General features: G+C 40.8%; 1 protein-coding gene across 1 annotated transcript in view; it reads left to right on the top strand.

The window, feature by feature from the left end:
• Positions 1 to 19,401, top strand: part of LOC105687231 (nephrin) — a 227,332-nt gene that overhangs the window by 183,974 nt on the left and 23,957 nt on the right. The window contains exons 5-9 of the mRNA XM_025745991.2: positions 2,036 to 2,126; positions 2,782 to 2,894; positions 9,380 to 9,552; positions 13,072 to 13,231; positions 17,199 to 17,329. Of these exons, the coding sequence (XP_025601776.2) occupies positions 2,036 to 2,126; positions 2,782 to 2,894; positions 9,380 to 9,552; positions 13,072 to 13,231; positions 17,199 to 17,329 (668 nt within the window). The remainder of the gene's footprint in view (positions 1 to 2,035; positions 2,127 to 2,781; positions 2,895 to 9,379; positions 9,553 to 13,071; positions 13,232 to 17,198; positions 17,330 to 19,401) is intronic.

Below are 19,401 nucleotides of genomic sequence, written 5' to 3'. Positions count from 1 at the left end.
AGTAGAAGGAGAAGAAGGAGAAGAAGAAGTAGCCGGGAGCGAGAAACCTGCTTAATTCGTAATCTCGAATGGTCGTTTACGTTGGTGCTTAGCGCCGGGTCTGGCTTCGTTCGCAAGCTCTAGAGCGCGTTGACTTTAACTGCGACCAGGAACTCCGACGTCGACGTCGCGACGCCCTTCTCGCTACGGTACACCGTGAGACACCGACGTACACCTCTATACCCACCTCCGGCTCTCGTTCGCTAAGGTCTGCACATACAGCTAGACCGGGGATTTTAATCCACGGATAGGTACCGCCCTTCGCCCCGATATCTTCATGGATTAACTGAGCGAACCCCGCATGGGTTATACGGAGCTTTCCAAAGTAGAGCTTCCCCCGTGCCGTACGTCTTTCCGCTGGATCATCGCTCGAATGAAAAATGAAAAATTTTCGCTCCACTTCCAGTCTATCTATTTATTTTATTTTTTTTTTCACTTTGCTTTTTTGATTCGTAGCGCTGGATACGAGCTACGTTCGATACGCTGTAATATAACGCGGTGCTTTTTGAAAAATCTCCATCAGTTTTTTCCGCGTAAAATTCGCCGCCCGTTTCCGATCTCGGATTTCGGCTTTTGAAAAAAAAAAAATACGTGACAAAAGAAAAAAAAAAAAAACAGCCCGTCTCGTTTTTCGATACCGATATCACTTTTTAAAGGGGATGGAAGAGATCCGTCACACGTGTTCCGTTCGAATCTTTTTGAATTGCAAAATATTCTCGTCGAGCTTTAAATCCTTGAATTTCTGTATACCTTCTACGGTATATGTGTGTATGGGACAAGGTTATATACGTCGTCCATTAATTTTGTATAATGAAACGAGTTTCAATTTATCTTCTCGTTAAATTAAACTGCCCCTATAGCTTTTCCACCTTATCCGTTTGCTGACCACTGCACTGATTTCTACTACCCTTAAGTTCGGAAGGTTATATACCGTTTATCTACCGGCAACCCTCGTATACAATGTGAGTCGTTCGGGGTGTACCTACTCCGTAGGCAAAAAAGAAAGTTGGCTTATAGTTATTTTTACGTCGGAAATTTCGCTCCTTTTTCTCAAGATCATTCGAAGGGCATCGTTGCCCGGATTTCCGCCGTTCAACGGGATCGTAAAAATGAAGAGTTTCGGGTTTTAGACCCATAAAATAATACCTTTTAACATTTTATGGAGCTTCGTAATTTTCGTTCTCTCTACTAGTAGCTCCTGTTATTATTATCCCGAGCTTTTTAATTATTAATTAAAATCGCAGAAGAGGGAGCGAGAGCAAAAATAAAAAAAAAAAAAACAGATTTAATAACTCTTATAATTTTACTCGACCGGTATATTTCCCATATAATACCATCGATTAGTTTATTATAACAAAATCCGGAAACAATCTTTCAATTTCCGATTTCCACCGGCAGCAGGTCGGCCTGGAAGGGGATGAGTTGAGTTATTATTAATTTATGCCTCACGTTCTTCCCGGACTACCTAGAGACTGGTGGTTGACGGTTTTAGTTCCGAACTCCCTACCATCGACTAATTTAAAAGTTGTTCCAACCTCATCTCTCATTTAAGGCGATCTCCGCCCCTCTCAGCATCACTTCCTCTTTTTTTAATTTTTGTAATTTTTTCTTATTTCTTTCTCCTTTTACTTCGTTTTTTTCCCTATTCGCAAAAACTTCTTTTACTTTTACACGGACCCTTGGTACAGTATCTCATTTTTCATCCGTTGAATCTTTCATACACCGCCCTCGTCGAGGGCTCCCTTTTTATAAAGAAGACACTACTCCGCCCTCCCCCTAATTTCCTAATTTCGGGATAATTTTATAGTGTTTAATTAGATAATCAAGCTCGGTTCACCTGATCCGCGCTAATCACCGTTGCCATCTTGAGAACGAAAAGAGTGGAGAAAAAGTTTTATTTTTTCAAGATTTTTATCGGAAAATTTTCTTTCGTTCACGCTTCTTTAACTCCATCGATTTCGAGGCAACTCATTAATTTCAATCTGTATGATTTCAGGAAAACCACCGCCATTAGTGAGATGGGTAATTAACGGCTTAATTGGAGATCAAGATTCTGAAATCCAAGTCGGAGACGTGATCGAAAACAGGTGAGTTTCATGCCGGATGACAATCGTGAGATTCAGAGGTCTTCGAAGGTCAAGAAATTTTCCCAACGAAATTCTTGTACATTCGTCGCACATATGATTATAAACCTTTCGTGTCGGTTGTCTACCTACCGATGACACATTATCCGAATTTTGCCGAAGCAAAAATTTTTTCCTTCCCCTACCCCGCAGTCCCGCCACGCGGCGTCCTCTGCACAGTCCAATGTGTAGGGAGATGAATTCAACTTTGACGTATTACACGGTAGATTTGATAGCGCGTTTCATGCCGTCACACGTCATTGATTGATGTTGACAACCGGGTGTATCGCAACTCATCTCCATACCTTCGATTTTTATTTCTCTTTCCTTTTTTTTTTTTTTTTTTTTTTTTCATATCGTTTTTGCTTTATCGTTCTCCACTTTTATTCCATCAATCGCGATGCCCGCACATATCGTACATTCTGGCTCATCGTAAATAAAAAATAAAAAAAAATAAATAAATAAATAAACTCGTTCTCGTCAACTACACAAGTTCGATAGCATGAAACCGTCGAATCTGAAAATCGCGGAAAGAAGAAATTGTCGAAATCATGTACAGCGTTGTGAAATTAATTTAAATTTATACGTAATTTTGCTGTTTTTCTTTCACGTTGCACAGGTTGACTTTAGCATCGATCAGCCGGGGTGACCTCGGCACCAGATTTACATGTCAGGCGTTGAACACGAAGCTGGTTGAACCGAAAGAGGCTTCGCTCGTGCTGGACTTGAATTGTAAGTAACGATGTTTAATTAAACTTGTTATTAAAATGGAAGAACGTTTTACGAAGAATTATTGCCGACCACGCGCGTTATGGAAATGGAAACACGACCGAAAGCGGTTTTCCTCTCCATCTCTTTCTCTCTTCCTCCCGCGGCAACTCACTCTGCATATATAACTTTGCCACGGTGTACATACGTGTACTGTTTTTTTTTTATTTATTTATTTTTTATTTATAACCACGGATAAAATAACGCATACGTATATTCGACCTGCAGTTACCGCGTGTCCCGTATATTTATAAAGATAAACAATCGATTATCGAGCCATCCGGCGTGATAAATATAATAAAGAAATAAACAAAGAAAAAAATCATTGAATAAATGAAGAACCGAAAATATGAAGGTAAAAAAATTAATATCCGCGGAATTTGCATACCTGCGTCCCATACGCGCCGTTGTCCTCGGTAAGATTTATTTCTACGGTTAACGAAAATCTCAAAAATCAATATCGACGCGATAGAACAAAAAAAAAAATAAAGAGAGTGGAAAAAATTCAGGTATTATATTTCATCTCCGGCTAAGCGATACGATATTGTACACGCGAATTCTTACAATTGCGAATCCCAGAGGAGATAAAAAATATACGTATATATACTATACACGCAATAAATAAATGAATAAACCGAAAAAAAACGATCGTTCTAAATCGTGTAATAATTTAACTTAAAATGAAATCTCAACCACGGCGGGAACAAGTTACCCCATCAGTTTCCTCCGTCCCCTGCTCCTATTTATTTATTTTTTTTTTTATTTTTTTTTTCCTTTCCGAGGGTGAAAAGCTCGAATGAATGAAATAGAAGAGCGGGAGGAAATAAGAATGGAAAGAGGAACGAGAAAAGGGAAGGTGGAAAAAGGTGTACAAATTCTTATCGGGAGCTTAACAAATCAGACGCGGGGCTTGAAAAAAGGGAGTTTCGTTCCCATTCGCGATTTTTGCCTCGGCCTTACATCAACGATAAAAATCTATGAGACACTAGGAGCGTCAAACGCGGCCCCCGTTTTCTTTCATTTTGTTCACTGCTCATTCCACAGCTCCTTTTTCTTCCTCTCCTTTATTTATTTATTTGCGTTCTTTTTTTTTTCTTCTCCTTCGTCTCTTCCGTTTCTTTAATCTACACATAAGAGCCTCTTTCTTTATTTCACGAGGCGCCTCCGCACGCCTCGTCTTGGAAAACTGCTACCATGTTACTACATGATTATTTTTCTCCCTTCTCGCTCCTCCCCGCAGCCCACGTATCTCCGTTTGCTTTTTTAAAACCTTTCCTCCTCTTCTTACGTTCTCATTCCTTTCAGCCGTATCGTCCTCTCCGTTTTCGTTGTTGGTTTTTCCAGCTTTTCTTCCGTCCCTTCTTCTTCTTCTTCTTCTTCTTCTTCTTCTTCTTCTTCTTCCTCTCGTTTTCTTCTCCCATTGCACGTTTATACCGCGTATAAATATAGCGCTGGTAAAGAGGAGGGAGAGAGGGTGCCGGCCCGAGACGAGATAAGGAAAGAAATACATTAAATCGTACCCATCCCGCACGCCCCGCTGCTGTTCCTGCTGCACCCTCGGGCAGCCCTAAAAACGCCTCGACTTGAAAAATTAACATTTTTCTTTTACCGACCCAACTGCCTCTTGGCGTAGCGAGAGAGGAAAACCGAAAAAAAATTAAAAAAAAAAAATCCACAAGAGTGGCGGAAAAAAAAAAATTGTTTAAAATAAAAGCCACGAAGAAAAAAATAAAACACAGAGAAGGAATGACACACGCATATACATATATATATATAAATGAAGAAAAATAAGAGACAACCCAACATTACATTTTCGAGTTTACCATATTTTACACATAAAACTACCCCCTACCATTTCTTCGTGCCCTTGTCCATGCCACACACCTACACAGCAACTCACTTCCTTTTGTTCTGTTCCGTGACGTGAATTTTTCGAAAAACAAAAAACACAAAATAATGAAAATAAAATTCATATTTATATAGTACGGCTTCTGTCCATACATGTATACATGGCATGTACAGTGTATCGCGTTACATGTACCCCATATAATGTGTGCAGTGTTATATTTGTATAACAATGGTCGTAACAAATGGCATAAATTTTTTTTCTCCCCTTTTTTGTTTTTTTTATGTCACGTACGTTTTTTTTAATTTAATTTTTCGGTTCTTTCTTTTTTGTTTGTTTTTTCGGTAACATCCTCTCGGCGTATTACGATTCATATATTATCGCTGCGATCATCGTTATTATTGTTATCGTCATTAGCATTATTATGATCATTATGATTATGATTTTATTCTAAAGCACGCGTCTGCACACATTCGGCGGAGGGGCGGCCGGACAGAGGGAAGGGGGGCGAGAGGACGGGGTGAAAATATGAAACTCTATTTGTTTTATGTACCCCTGCATTTCATATGATACGTGTGTTATAACCTGTGTAGAACATGAGCCCTATTTTGAATATAATGTTTCTATTCGATATGTATTGTGTTCGTACATATGTATGGCATATATACAAATAGCTATATGTATGGTTATGCAGGCGCACGACGTGTACGTAAACCCACATACGCTTCCGACAAGTTGTTTTATTTTAAATCTATGGCGGTTGATCGTTCGAGCTGCATTAAGCGAATAAAATATCATAGCGAGTTGATGAAAATCCGGGTATCGAATAAATATACAAAGATATAAACTTACGCTTAACACACACGCGCTCCGGATTAATTTTTAATTGAAAGTGTATACGCCCCGAACATTTATCGTCGTCGCGTTTACATTTCGATTTGTCGCATTCTAATTGGGCATTTTTTTTTTTCAGCCTCAGTCATTTTTTCTCTCATCTCCTTCAAACTTGCACTCCTCGCGGCTTGTTCAGCCAATTAACGAGTCTCGAGATCTTTGACTCCAACGAAATGGAGTTGCTTTCGATTTTCGAATATCACCGGTTTTCAAATTTTTGCAACAATGCAATAAGAAAGGCAGTCGGGCGGACGGTCGGATAGTGTTATAGTGTGCTTTAAGGAATGATGAAAATTATAGTTGACCGTCGGTACGGGCTGGGCAGGGTGTATACGACGTACAGCCATAGGGGAAGCGGTATCCGGCTAACGAATTGAGGGTAGATTGGAAGCGGTAAGAAAAGTAGGTAACTTCAAACCGCGAGATCCTGTTGGAACCGACTTGTATTATTTTTTTGTAAATTCTTCTTTTTTTCTCTCTCTCAAAAGAATCAACTTTCTTTACATTTATTTTCATGGGGAAGTGAGCGGGGGTGGGGTAAGGAAATATCTCTGTCGAGATAGAGGGAGCATAATTTAGTTTATATTGAGCAAAAAATAAATCATTGTTTTCATTGGGTTTAATATGCTTTTCTCACGTATTTTGGCCTCAGGAATCCGAATCTGACAGAAAAATTGATCTATCTCTTAAATTGACCGAGTTATCGCCAATTTTCAGCTTTTTGGGGTCAAAAATGAAAAATTGATTTTTAAGTTTATCTTGTTGTAATTTGAGCTCAGGAATCCGAATCCGAACGGAAAATTGGTCTATCTGCAAAAATGACCGAGTTATCCCCATTTTTTCGCATTTTTTACCAGAAAAATGGAGATATCTCGAAGGGAAAAAATCGTAGCTCAATTTGGACAACGGATTCGTGTTCCTGAGGTCAAAATACGTAGGAAAAGTGCCATACGATCAATTTTAAAAAATAAAAATTTTTGGTCAAAATTTGAGATTTTTCCAAGGGGTACCCCTTACGATTTTTTCAGATTTTGGTCAAAAATTTTTATTTTTCAAAATTGATCGTATGGCACTTTTCCTACGTATTTTGACCTCAGGAACACGAATCCGTTGTCCAAATTGAGCTACGATTTTTTCCCTTCGAGATATCCTCAAATTTATACCAAAAAATGCGAAAAAATGGAGATAACTTGGTCATTTTTGCAGATAGATTAATTTCTCTTTCGGATTCAGATTCCTGAGTTCAAATCACATTCAGATAGACTAAAAAATCAATTTTTTATTTTTGGCCCTAAAAAGCTGAAAATTGGCGATAACTCGGTCAATTTTGGAGATAGATCAATTTTTCTTCCAGATTCGGATTCCTGGGGTCAAAATACGTAAGAAAATCGTATTAAACCCAATTAAAAACATGATTTATTTTTTGCTCAAAAATCGAATTTGTTTTTGGTTCTTCAAGAGTAATCTCACATATAATCAGCTCAGGAATCCAAATGTGAAAGCCAAAATCATCTACTCGTGCAATCGATCGAGTAATCATTGGGTGGAAAAAATTTTTCACTGGATATTTTGAGGTAGCCCACTCGTTTTTTGAATAAATAATTAATCAAGCTACCATAACAGATCGCTTTTCGTCATTGCGGCGAACTTTATTTTGTAATATTTTCATCATAATCTGATTATCAAAAATCTCCTCCTTTGTATTCGTTTTTGGAACAAGATTTTTGTATTTATATAGAGGGATTAATTGTTCGTTTTCTCTCTTTAACTCTGACAAAGACGTGTAGTCCAACGTTTCTTACCGCGACGGGTTATTCGACCGGTCGCCGTGTGGGTAGGTACACCATATCGAGTTGAAAACCCTTTCACCTCGAATATTACGAATTAAACCGGACACCAATCGGATGTGTACTTGTGTGCGATGTAATCCACCCTCTATTACACGTCTGTACACATTAGTTTGAAATTTCATCAAAAATATTTCATTTGTTGCTTCGTTATTTTCATTTTAATGTATTTTCATTTATTTCCAGTTGTTATTTTATTAGGTTTTCACAGTTCTTTTTATCTCTACTTTTTTTTTTTTTTTTGCTCTTTTATTTCCTTTACCAGGATTTTCCGGGTTTTATGTGCAGTTACATCATGTTTTCTACGATTCACTGGACGCAATGCACATCGCGTAGACAGGGCTAATTAAAACTACTCTCGTTATTTATAACACACAATTGTTCGTTTCAACAAACTCAACAGCTGCAGTGTATAAACATCTGTACAGAGGTATACGCACGCATAATCTACACGGGCCAACGTTGTTTCATTTCATTTATTTATTCAATTTTTTGCTTTTTCATCATTGCATTTCGTTCTTTTTTCAATTTGTTATCCACACATCAAACATTACATTATTTGTTTTATTTTTTATTTCTTTTTTGTTTTTTTTTTGTTGCCCCTTTTTTCGAACGAAAAAAGCAATGAAAAACAACAGAAAAAAAAAAAAAAACTTACAAAATTCATCGAATCGAAGAGTCGTCCGGTATTTCAATTTAGTCACGAGGTAGCGAGTTTCTAATTAATCAGTTAAATGGTCCAGGTGAAATGATAATAATAATAATGGAATTTATACGTGTAGGTATAGATATTCACGTGATATATAGTTTTCAATACGTAATCATATCTACCAACGAACAATATAATGTATATACGTACGTACATACATTTATAGCGTAATTTGAAGCGATTTCTACAAATCGATAGCCGTGGATATTTTACGCATGGATTGATGATCGCGTTAGCTTCGTATCTATCCGGTAAATAATACCGTTGCAGTATATAATAATAAACCTATCTGTGCAGGACAATGAAATTCGAGATATTTATCGCATATTGTCGCTCTTCGTAAAGTAAAACGTACACATGTATACACAATTTGTACGTATATACCACTCATTGCAATAACGCATTGAAATATTCTCCCCGGATTTACGTGTGCGTAAAATATCGAGGAATTTTTTTTCTTCTCATTTTTTTCAAACAATTAAAAATTTCCCTCCAACGAAACTAAATAAATCGACGAACTCCTGTGCAGCTCTGCGATTTATATAACGGAAGAGAAAAAAAAAAAAAAAAAATTACTGCATCAAGTCGATTTATTTATACTTTTATTACGTTGTTTGATCTGTTTTTTTTTTTTATTTTTTGTTGCACACAATTAGTCGGATCGAACGCTTCCTAGTTTTTATTAAGATCATTCCGCCCTGGTGTCAATTTTTCGTTCCACGCTCCAAGTCGATTATGTTTCCTACAACATACGGTGCGTGCGGGCAGAGCGAACGTAAGTAGTGCGGGTCAACGTGTCGTCCGACGCACTGCAGACACTCCGAGCGAGCGTAACTCGTTTTTCGTCGGCGTGATTTTTTCCATTTCTCGACGAACGATGGGTGAGAATTTTCGCGACGAATCGCCGACTATACGTCACGATTAGGACGGAAAAAATGGTGGTGTTTTTTTTTTTTTTTCGTAGCTATTCCGTGATTTTACTACGACGAAATAAATTTTATTGACACATACGAACCAGCTGGGGGGGGGGGGGGGGGGAGGAGGGAGAAAGAATGATACGTACGTATGTACATAAATTTGATTGAACCGCGCCATCGATCGTGGCATCGTTGATTACTTATCTCCATGAATAATCCGTTTTATGTATTTACAGTGAAGCCATTAACGGTGGTGATAAAAAAGCCGGTTTCTACAACAAACGGAAACGGAGTTAGCGACGCTCTAAGAGCTGACAAACTCTACAAGGTTGCCTGTGAGACAACCGGATCCAGGCCTCCGGCGATCATTACTTGGTACGAAGGACAAAAGCTCCTGATGGGTGACAAGGTAGGAAACGATTTAATTACCAAATTAATTCACCCCACCCCGCCACTCCTCCCGCCGCCTCGTCGGGCTTCTTTTTCTCCTCGCCGTTATAGGTGAGCGAACGAGCCCTCGATCGATCCGCCGAAATCCGAATAGATTCCTCGCGGAGCCGAAGAAGAGCGCAAAATTTTACCGTTCAATATTTTTCACGTTCGTTCGTTACACCGACGGTTACGATTTTGGTCGGATTTTTAAAACGATTAATCGCACAGTCACGGAACGATGATGGGAGGGCGCGCAGGAGCGACTTTTGTGGAGCAATGAAAATTACTATTATTGTTTGAATCGTCCGGTAAATTGAATAGCTGTTCGCTCGCGGCGCAGTTTTGGTACGAATATACGAATACGCCATAAATTGTTTGCGCGGAGTTTCGAACACTGGATAGATAGATAGATGTATGTATACCTGTGTGATCTATGATATTTGGCGACCGTTGGAAAAATCCGACGAACGGGCTATTAGGTCGCAATATTTTAAACATTTTGTTTTGTTGTTTTTTTTTTCTTTCTCCTTCTTCTCTCCACGTTCGAAATCGCGATGCGGAATTTTGTATCATTTCTTCGACAATCCGGGGAGAACGTTGCGCAAAATAGTGGCGACTACGCGAGCAAACGTGAAACCGTGTCTCTCGAGTTTTGGGTTTCTCGGGTGCGATAAATAGCGAAATAGCAATTTTTGGATCAGGTGCGCTTGACCTTGTTACGGTAATGCCCCCATGGTGGTTGCGATATTATTCATACGGTGTATCCGATCCCATAACGCTCTTCTGACCTATAATGTTACATAATATATATTCCACTGCAAGTGGAATATCTATGCAACGTTACTCCAACAATAATGCATGCCACCTAACAGGACATTAGTGTTACCGGGTTACCCAATAGGAGAACGAGCCGTAGATAGGTAGCGACGGGGATCGACGAACGTTAATTTTTCCCACCGACATTCCCAAGTTTCGTAGGAAATCGAACGACCGAAAATGAAACGTTTCAATTCGGCGAGAGTATCGATTTTTGTGATCCATTCGATTTTGAGTGAACCGGATTTCGTGGTCTTTATTATTTTCGCCCTCTTCGGATCGACGCTCGCGAGATTTGTTGGTCGGGTTTTGCAGTCGGTCGAACCCTTCGCTGTACCGAAGTTCCAGCAATAGCTGGTGGTAGCACGGTGTAGTTCAGACTTGAATAGCGATAGTTAGGTGGGTGTTCCCTAGGGATGTAGCATTATCGATAACCCAGAATCATGGTTGTAGCTTGTCCGCATATACATGCATGTATATATAATGCTTCAGGTATATAACATACATACTGTACCTGTGCTAATACATACGTATACGTGAATACATACATACGTCTGAATGGCTAGCATATATAACCCAAATACCTACGGTTTACGGGGATTACAAGTGATTTGCGAAACAGACACAAGGGAATTTTCGAAAAGCTCTACCGTCATACGATTAGAGGGAAGAAGATTCTCAATTTTCTCACCAAACGTTCGTTTGTACATCTCATTCAAGGTCGTAAAAATTCGGATATCAATCTCACGACAGTCTTGAGTGCAGAATTTTTCTCACAAAGACAATAAACACGCTTTCATTTTTATTCCTTTTCATTCCAGACGATAAAAAGTTTGCCCTTTCGACTCGACCGAACGAATCTAAGATTTTCATTTCCGTCCGTTGAAATTTTCTTCGGCCGACGTACGAAACCACCTGTTCTCAAATTCGGACGACACATCGTTTCGCAATTTTTTTTGCGCGCGATATTTTCAGCCCCCTCGTTGTAGAAGATCCGACGTTTTGAGTTTAGGACGTCGTAGAGCGCGTGATATTATAATCCACCCGGTAGAAAGCCGACTAGCAAACTACTACGGATCAGTTTTAGGTCGCTCGGAGTTTTGAGGGTTCGAGGAGAAACTCCTGGTCGAGGACAGATATTAACATAAACAGATCCTGTAGGTAGCGAATCACGTAGGGTACTTCCAGCACATTACCATCCTGATTATCCCCCCCCCCTCCCCCTCCCCGCCCTTCCACTTTTCCTCACTCCCCTCGAAGACCCGATCCTTCCTCATCCTGCAACGGGACGCCGCCCGCGTCGCCGAGCTTTTCAACGAGATCTTTTCCGCCTCCCTCTTTTTAGCGCTTCGAGTATCGCTCCCCCCGTTTCCGGCGGGGGCTGTACAACCCTCCTTTGCGACTAGACTTCGGAATTTAAGGAAAAAATATTTTCCGTACGTTAAAAGGAAAAGCGAGAAAACCATCGGAAAAGGCAAATTTTTTTTTCTACTCATCTCACAACGCGCTCGTTTACGCACGTACGTATATCCACGAAATTTCGGATTAAGACGTCGGGCGATTTTTACGTTGTTTTTTTTTTTTTTTTCTTTTTCTCTCTCGTTTCTATACTTTTCTTTCCTCTCTTTTTTCCTATCGGTCCAACGATTGAACGTCCACGTTCCGCACCCTATGTCTCTTTTATTGACCCGTAAAAATCGCGCCTCGTACAGTCGTTAAATTCTAGATAGAAGTTTTATACGCTACTCCGAAATTTGACGTTGCGCAGCTAGAAATCGTTCGGTAGATGCACGTGTACGTACGACGTGTACGTATACGTGAACCATGTCGTAGCACATTCGCATTCGCACGGTTACGTTTACACGTTACACACGCATCCAACCGATGGGGAACTCGAAATCTCAGGAGCCCTTCGCAAGAAATGGATAACCGCGTAAGAAAAAAAAAAAAAGGTGGAGACGGTAATAAAGACGACGAAGTAGAGGAAAGAAGAAACTTGAAATTTCTCGAACGCTCGGTGATGAATTCGAGGAAGTTGTATATGCTCTTTCTAATTGTGTACCTACATTATATACACCGCGCTTTTGGAATTGCGGTGGATGAGTTTTGTTTATTTTCGCAATTTCTAACGGTTTCTCTTACACAAATGACGTAATATATACCAAACAATTGTATCTCCTTCGTTAATTATCAACATAAAATACACAGAGAGAAAACGGTGAACTCATGGTGTATATTATAACGATCATAGAGAGAACACCGTATATTTTACATACATTACTAAACTTGCTGGTTTAATTTGAAGTTCAGAGCGCTTATAACATCACAAAACCGGCGAACTCCCTTTCGCATCATTCCGCCCTGATCGTCCCGTTATTTTGTAACCGTGCACAAGCCGCGTCTGTTCTTGAAAATATTTCAAAGTTTACACCCCGCAGAGATCCGTTCCGAAGACGCGACGACGACGACGACGACGACGACGACGACGACGAAGCATAGGTGCGCGGAGAGATATCATTATTTTTTTTTTCTTCATCCGCTTGTTATTTACTCCCGTGTGCGGCGTGCTTTATTTTTCTCGGTTTTGTTCTTTTCTCAGGGCGGGCGCACGGCGGCCGGAGTGAGCGATGGTTAGTTAAATATTTTCTTACCTCATGCCACGGCGTTTTATTGGTTCCAGAAAAAACCATGGGAAGAAGAAACTCGAGAGAATCGTACCATCAGTTTGCTCAGCTTCCAACCGAGGGTCGAAGACAATGGAAAAACGATCACCTGCAGAGCGGAGAATCGAAACGTAACGGGACTTCACCTGGAGACGTCCTGGACGATAAACGTCGAGTGTGAGTACAATAAAACACACGTTTAACAAGCGTTAAAGAGAAGCGAACGGATGTTGTAATAACGACGAAAACGGTGGCTCGCAAAAACGCGAGAGGGGCAGAGGAATATCTGTACGGCTTTGTACTCCACGGTAATAATCGTTATCGCGAGCGCGCGCGACGAAGGGATACGGACCGAGGGGTACGAAGAAAGATCGAAAGGACGAAATTTCGCGAATTTTCCGCCTTTCGATTCCTTCTGCAACGGGATCGCGCGCTCCGTCGCACCGAGTTGAACCCCGTACCCTCGACCCACCCTCTCCCCCCCGCCCCCCCCGTCGCGCCAACATTTTTGCAATCTTTGTACGTACGCCGCTCGTATTTTCAGCGAATTAGGACTGTAAATCAACTCTGCCGTTCCCCTACCACCCTTATCCTATCGTATATATCCTCATTCACCCCCTCTCGCCCACGCACTGCAGAAAAAAAAACACCGTGTCATACCGCCGCGTTGTAGGAGATAAGCTACCGTCTATGACACTGCGGGATCCTTTTTTCTCCTTTATTCCATCTTACTCTTCGGTACATTTTCTTTTCTCTACTTCTTTATCTTTTCTTATCCAGCCTTTCGTCGTCCCCCGCGATTCGAGAAATTCTCGTTTCTACGATAGATTTTATTTATACGCGCGCGGAAAATAAAAAAAAAAAAAAAACAAAGACGACGACGACGATTCCCGATAAAACCATTTCGCCAGATCCGCGGAGATTTTTGATTTTTCGATCGTATCAATCGTCCGGATGAATTCAGTCGCTGTACATTTTATCGATACGCAGATTTATTTCATTGCTCGATAAATTTTCGCGACAATACAATCATAGCGAACTACAGTTAATTTATATCTTGCCGAGAATTTTTTTTTTTTCTCTTCATCCGTTTCATTTCACTCCATTATTTATTCACATCCTTATTTATCGCGTGTGAAATTTTTCACCTATCCCGTACAATCGGCGTATCCGTTTAATTAGATTATCCGAAGGGACGAGAAAAATGTCGCTGTCGTTCGATACGGAAAAGTAGAGAAACGGACGTGCGAAGAGGTCGGTGGGAAAAAAGATCCTGAGGGATGAAATTTAAGGGTGGTTCAATTTCGGCCCCGCTGCCGTTGGATGTTTTAAGATGACGGTTTTGATACGTTATATAGGTTGCGGCGCGGGGAGGGGGGGGGGGGGGGGGTCATACGTATCCTGTACCCACCCCGTATAAGGTTTATTGAGCGGATAAATTTATCACGAAATTACATTCATCTCACCTCGTAAACTTTAACCCGATGCGGGAGGATGACAACGTCGTCGTTTTATAAACGTGGGTATATATATCTATACGTGTGCCGTACACGTCCTCCGTCGCGTTCAGACGACGCGACAAAAGTGAATAAATATATTATATACATATATCGCGTATATACGATACACAAGCTACCAACGGCACGTCTGATGTCTACGCAAAAAGTTTAACGTTAAAGAAGAAATTTCCCCCTCGTTTTTCTACTATCAATTTCTTCTTTACCTCGCGCAAGACACGTCGGGGAAACAACAAAACTACTGCGATTCTTGGTCCCAAATTTCGAGAAAAAAAATTCTCAAATCAGCTTTGTTGTACGGAAATTTCATTTTGACGGTTACTTTTCATACGAGCCAAAGGATAGATACAAATGAAAAATAAAGAGAGCACGATGAACGAAATTTTTCTTAACATATTGCATTTGTATTCGTACGTTATTTTTTCTTCTCGTACGTCTCAACCATTTTTTTATTCCGTATCGCGGTTCATCTTTATTCTCATTCCCTCCACCTCCCTCTTTCTTCCACCCTTATACCTTAAAAGGAAAAACCAATCTCGTCTCAGACTCGTCTCTGGGATAAAGATGAGTAAAGTAAAATGAAAAAAAAAAAAAAGAAAAAAAAAGTAAGAAAGAAAATCAAAATGAATATAAAGGCTGATCTCTAATAACGCGCTGGATATAAAAGTAGATCAAGGTTATCATCCGTATGAGATTCATCCGTACATGAATTTCTCAATGTGAATATATGATTTTCGAAAATTCACTCGCGCCGCAGTTGAAATAGTTTCGTTCTTTTTTCACTTCGTTTGCTTATTTTATTTTATTTTAGTTTTTTTTTTTTTTTTTTTTTTTTTCTCTCCGCCGAGCGAGACAAAGTACGTGATGATGATGATCGAGTGGTGTGCACACACTGCAGCTGCACCGCTGGCTCTGCAAGCATCACGGTAGGAGGAATTACGTCTCGACGTAAAGTATTTATACGCTATAGAGCCCCTTGACGGTAGGGTCGGTCGAAGGTGCAAGGTGGAAGGTGGAAGGTGGAAGGTGGAAGGTGGAAGGGTGAAGGGAAACGTCGACGGGGAAGGGGGGTTAAAAGCCTCTGGAGTACTGCGAGATGACGTCACGGCACGTATTCAATTACGTTGACCGTCGCGCGGGAGATCCTTCAAATTACACCCTTTTGAAACTCAACACCTTACATATATACATGTATGTATGTATATAAGATACACGTCTCCGTGTATAGCTGCTATGGGTATATGTATACCTCTATACGTACAGCCGGCGAATGGCTTTACCCGCGTAGAGGTATATAGCGGCAGCAACAGCGTCGCGTCGTCGCGTATCTCCTAGAGAGAGAGAGAGAGAAGGCGAGAAAGCGAGGGGAGGGAAGAAGATCTTTGAGGGATGAAAATCTAGGAAAGTATAACGTCGAGGAAGAATCCAAGGAGCTGAGTTTACTCTAGAAATAGAAGTGGAAACGAACATTCAGAAATTGCAGGGAACTAGCTCTTATCCGTTGGATAAGACCTTTTTCGCCGTATGAAAAAAAATTAGACACCTGCAATTTATGACTGAAAACGAGAAATCATAGTTCGGCTCACGGACGATATGTAAGGGGAGAAAAAAAAATATATCAACGGACAAAAATAAGAGACAAGAAAAAAATCATGTTTTCTCGAATCTACGAAGTACGATGGACACTTTTTTTGGCACTTTCCTTTTTTCTATCGCGTACCAGCCGCCGTGTCGTATTTATTCTAATTTTCTCCGTTCGTCTGGATTAAATTTTTCAACAATATTAACCATTTTTAATCAGAACAGCGACCGCGATAAGCCGAAGCTCTACCAGGCGTCGCTCTTTTGTGATCGACGTGAATTTTATACCGAATAATTTCTTCCATGTTCTTAATATTTCCCTCATTCGAATCGACTGCGCGTCGGTACAAGGGTTAGTTCGGATTCTCAATGCTACGGAGTTTAATCTTTGCTCCGATATTTTTTACTGCGACGAGACGCGGCGGCACCACAGTCGTCGGCGACGTCGACGTGTTCGTCTTCGGAGTCTGCAACAAGCTCGGCTTGAATCTGAAATTTAGAATCTTGAATCTGAAATTTTCGAATCTTGAATCCTGAATTCTGAATCGTTGAATTTTACGCCGTGGTATTTAACGTCTCTTGGTAAACCCCGCTCCTCCGTACCTCTTCCGAATGCGCTATATACGTCCAGAGGGGTGGTGCGATAGTTGCTACAGGTGAAAATATATTTACATCAGCGTGACGCAACGTCCCTCATTTTGACACAATTTGAATCTATCGCTATTTGATTTTTCCGCGAGGTTTCTAGACGACGACGACGACATAACGCGTCTCATACTTCGAGTTAGAAAATTTATTCAACCAGGTCACAGCGGATCGGCGTAACCGTTTTCAGATTAGTCAAGTTCTTCGGTATACTGCAGGGAAAACTCAATCACTAACTCGATTTCTGATATTCCCCGCTTCCGGTTTTGAGAGGCGATAAAAATTCTACGGGTACAATGACAACAATAACGATCCCCGTGCGACGTACTCACACGTCGACAGGTATGCACGACTGTAGATACGATATATGTATAATACATGTGTATGTCTTTGGTTTACAGATCCCCCAATTGTTTCGCTGAGTTTAGGATTAACGTTAAGCCAGGAGGACATCAAGGAAGGGGTAGACGTCTACTTCGAGTGTCACGTCAAGGCGAATCCACCCTGGAGGAAGTTAACCTGGTTCCACAACGTGAGTCGATCTAGAATTGCTTTGCTTTTGTACCTATGTACCGAGTATTATTTATATATATACATCTACATGCCCGTATATAGCATGTACGTATACGTGTACATGTATACATATATTTATTCCTTTCCCAATCTCTCACTCTTTCGAATCCCTTGTTGGATTATTTAGTGGGGTTTTCCACCGGGACGAATTTTCCTCCATCAGCTTTATTATACCGCCCTCCCCTCCCCCCCCCCCCCCCCTATCGCCACCTCCGAATAATCAAAGCTCTAATTATGAATGCTCTATAGAAAATCCTAATTGACGTCATGACATCATTATAATTACCGAATATTCGAGGACTGATTTGAAACAGCGAGAAAAAAAAACAAAAAAACGAAAAAAAGAGTCGAGAAAAGAAAAACAACTAGGATCTGAATAAAACTCCGACGACATTGTGTCCGACGAATATTTTACCGAAAATTTCGGTGAGGGTAAATTTTCTTAATTTTAATTTATTTCTCTTCATTCAATTACCGTTCGTCGTCGAGCGGCTGTCATTACATGAAATTTTTCGGGCGACGATGCAAAAGGACGGGGGCGATGGGAGGGAGGGAGGGAGAGGAGGAAATACGAAGGTTGTTATTACTGGTTACTTTATACCGCCGCGAGAAGGAATGCGTTTTAGAGGTTGAAGGTATATATATGCATATACACGTATATATCAGAGGGGTGTACGTATGTACGTGTTACACAGGGATGGGTATGGGATGGATATAAAGAAGCTCTGAATTCTGGGTAGCAGTAGTTATATAGGTATACCGGCGGATGCCGGAGAGCCGGCATTTCAGAACCAGCAGCAGATGCTGCTAAAGAGATTGGTGGCGAAATTGCATCTTAAAAATATGATCCGACTTCATTCTACCAAACTCTCAGCTATCTCGTTCCGCCTCCTCCCTTCCGCAACCCATCCAACCTTCACGAACGCGAAACGCGCCATGATCCTAACCCAACTTATACCACCCCCTTCCAAGCTTATACCCTTTGAGGTTCTTCCAACTACCCCAATAGATTTCTACGGAAAATACTTACTGATCTTCCCGTCCGCCTTCTGCCCTCCCCCCCCCCCCCCCCCCTTTTTTCCCCCCAGAGTTGAGAAGCTCAATTTGGATTTACCTAACCCACCCCGTACCCCCGTACCCCCATCCCCCCCGCCCCCCATTCCGTCGAGCTTTAAAACCGGAAAAGCACATATCCCAAGTATGATTAACTATGAGGAAGTGTACCTCAAAGGACCCCATACTAATTCTTTCATATTTCATTTTTATACCTTGAAAAAATTAGTTTTTCTCGATGGATGAATTTTCGAAACTTTATCGATACAGTTTTCCTTTCACTATAAATTCAGTCGCCGTAATTTCTTCCGAGTGTCAAGCTTTTCCGGATCATCGGGAGTCGAAAGAAGAAAGAAAGAGCTGAGCGATGTAACGAAATAAAATTAGAGAAAAAAAGAAAAAAACGGAGAAAGAAGGGAGAGGAGAAAAAAAATTCCTCCTTTATTTTTCTTCAGATAATTACCCTCCTAGTAGTTCTCGAGCGTTCTTTCGCAAAACGAACTTCCGCTCGTGGTTAACCTTTGCGCCTGTAACACCGAAGCTTGCTTCAGGGGGGGTGCTCTCAATTATTTTTATCATCAACGTCATTATCGCTGTTATTATTATCGTTGTTATCGCGTTGCGATTAATTTTTTCATCTCTTCGTTTCGTCATAGATCCGTATGACGCGAATGATGTTATTTGTTTTTCTTCAAATTATTTCAGAATTTTTATTAATTTTATTGATATTCCGTCGGAAGAATGTCAAGCATCCTCCTCCTGTAACGGAGATGCCGGCTTCATACGCGTCGTAGAGATACGACATCAATCCTTTATTCGAGGCATAACTTTTGCATCGATATTCCGAGTGTTCGAAGTGTGACGGCGCCCCTATGTTTGTGTTCGATAAAATCGTATAATATACGACACAATATTAAAGAGGGAAGAGAAAACGTAAGAGCACCGGGGTTGAAACTTGAAGCTTGCGATGGGGTGCAA

The sequence above is a fragment of the Athalia rosae genome, chromosome 3, assembly GCF_917208135.1.
Source record: "Athalia rosae chromosome 3, iyAthRosa1.1, whole genome shotgun sequence".
Classification (NCBI taxonomy): domain Eukaryota; kingdom Metazoa; phylum Arthropoda; class Insecta; order Hymenoptera; family Athaliidae; genus Athalia; species Athalia rosae.
Note: the sequence above shows the minus strand (reverse complement) of the source record. Positions and strands in the feature narration are given on the sequence as shown.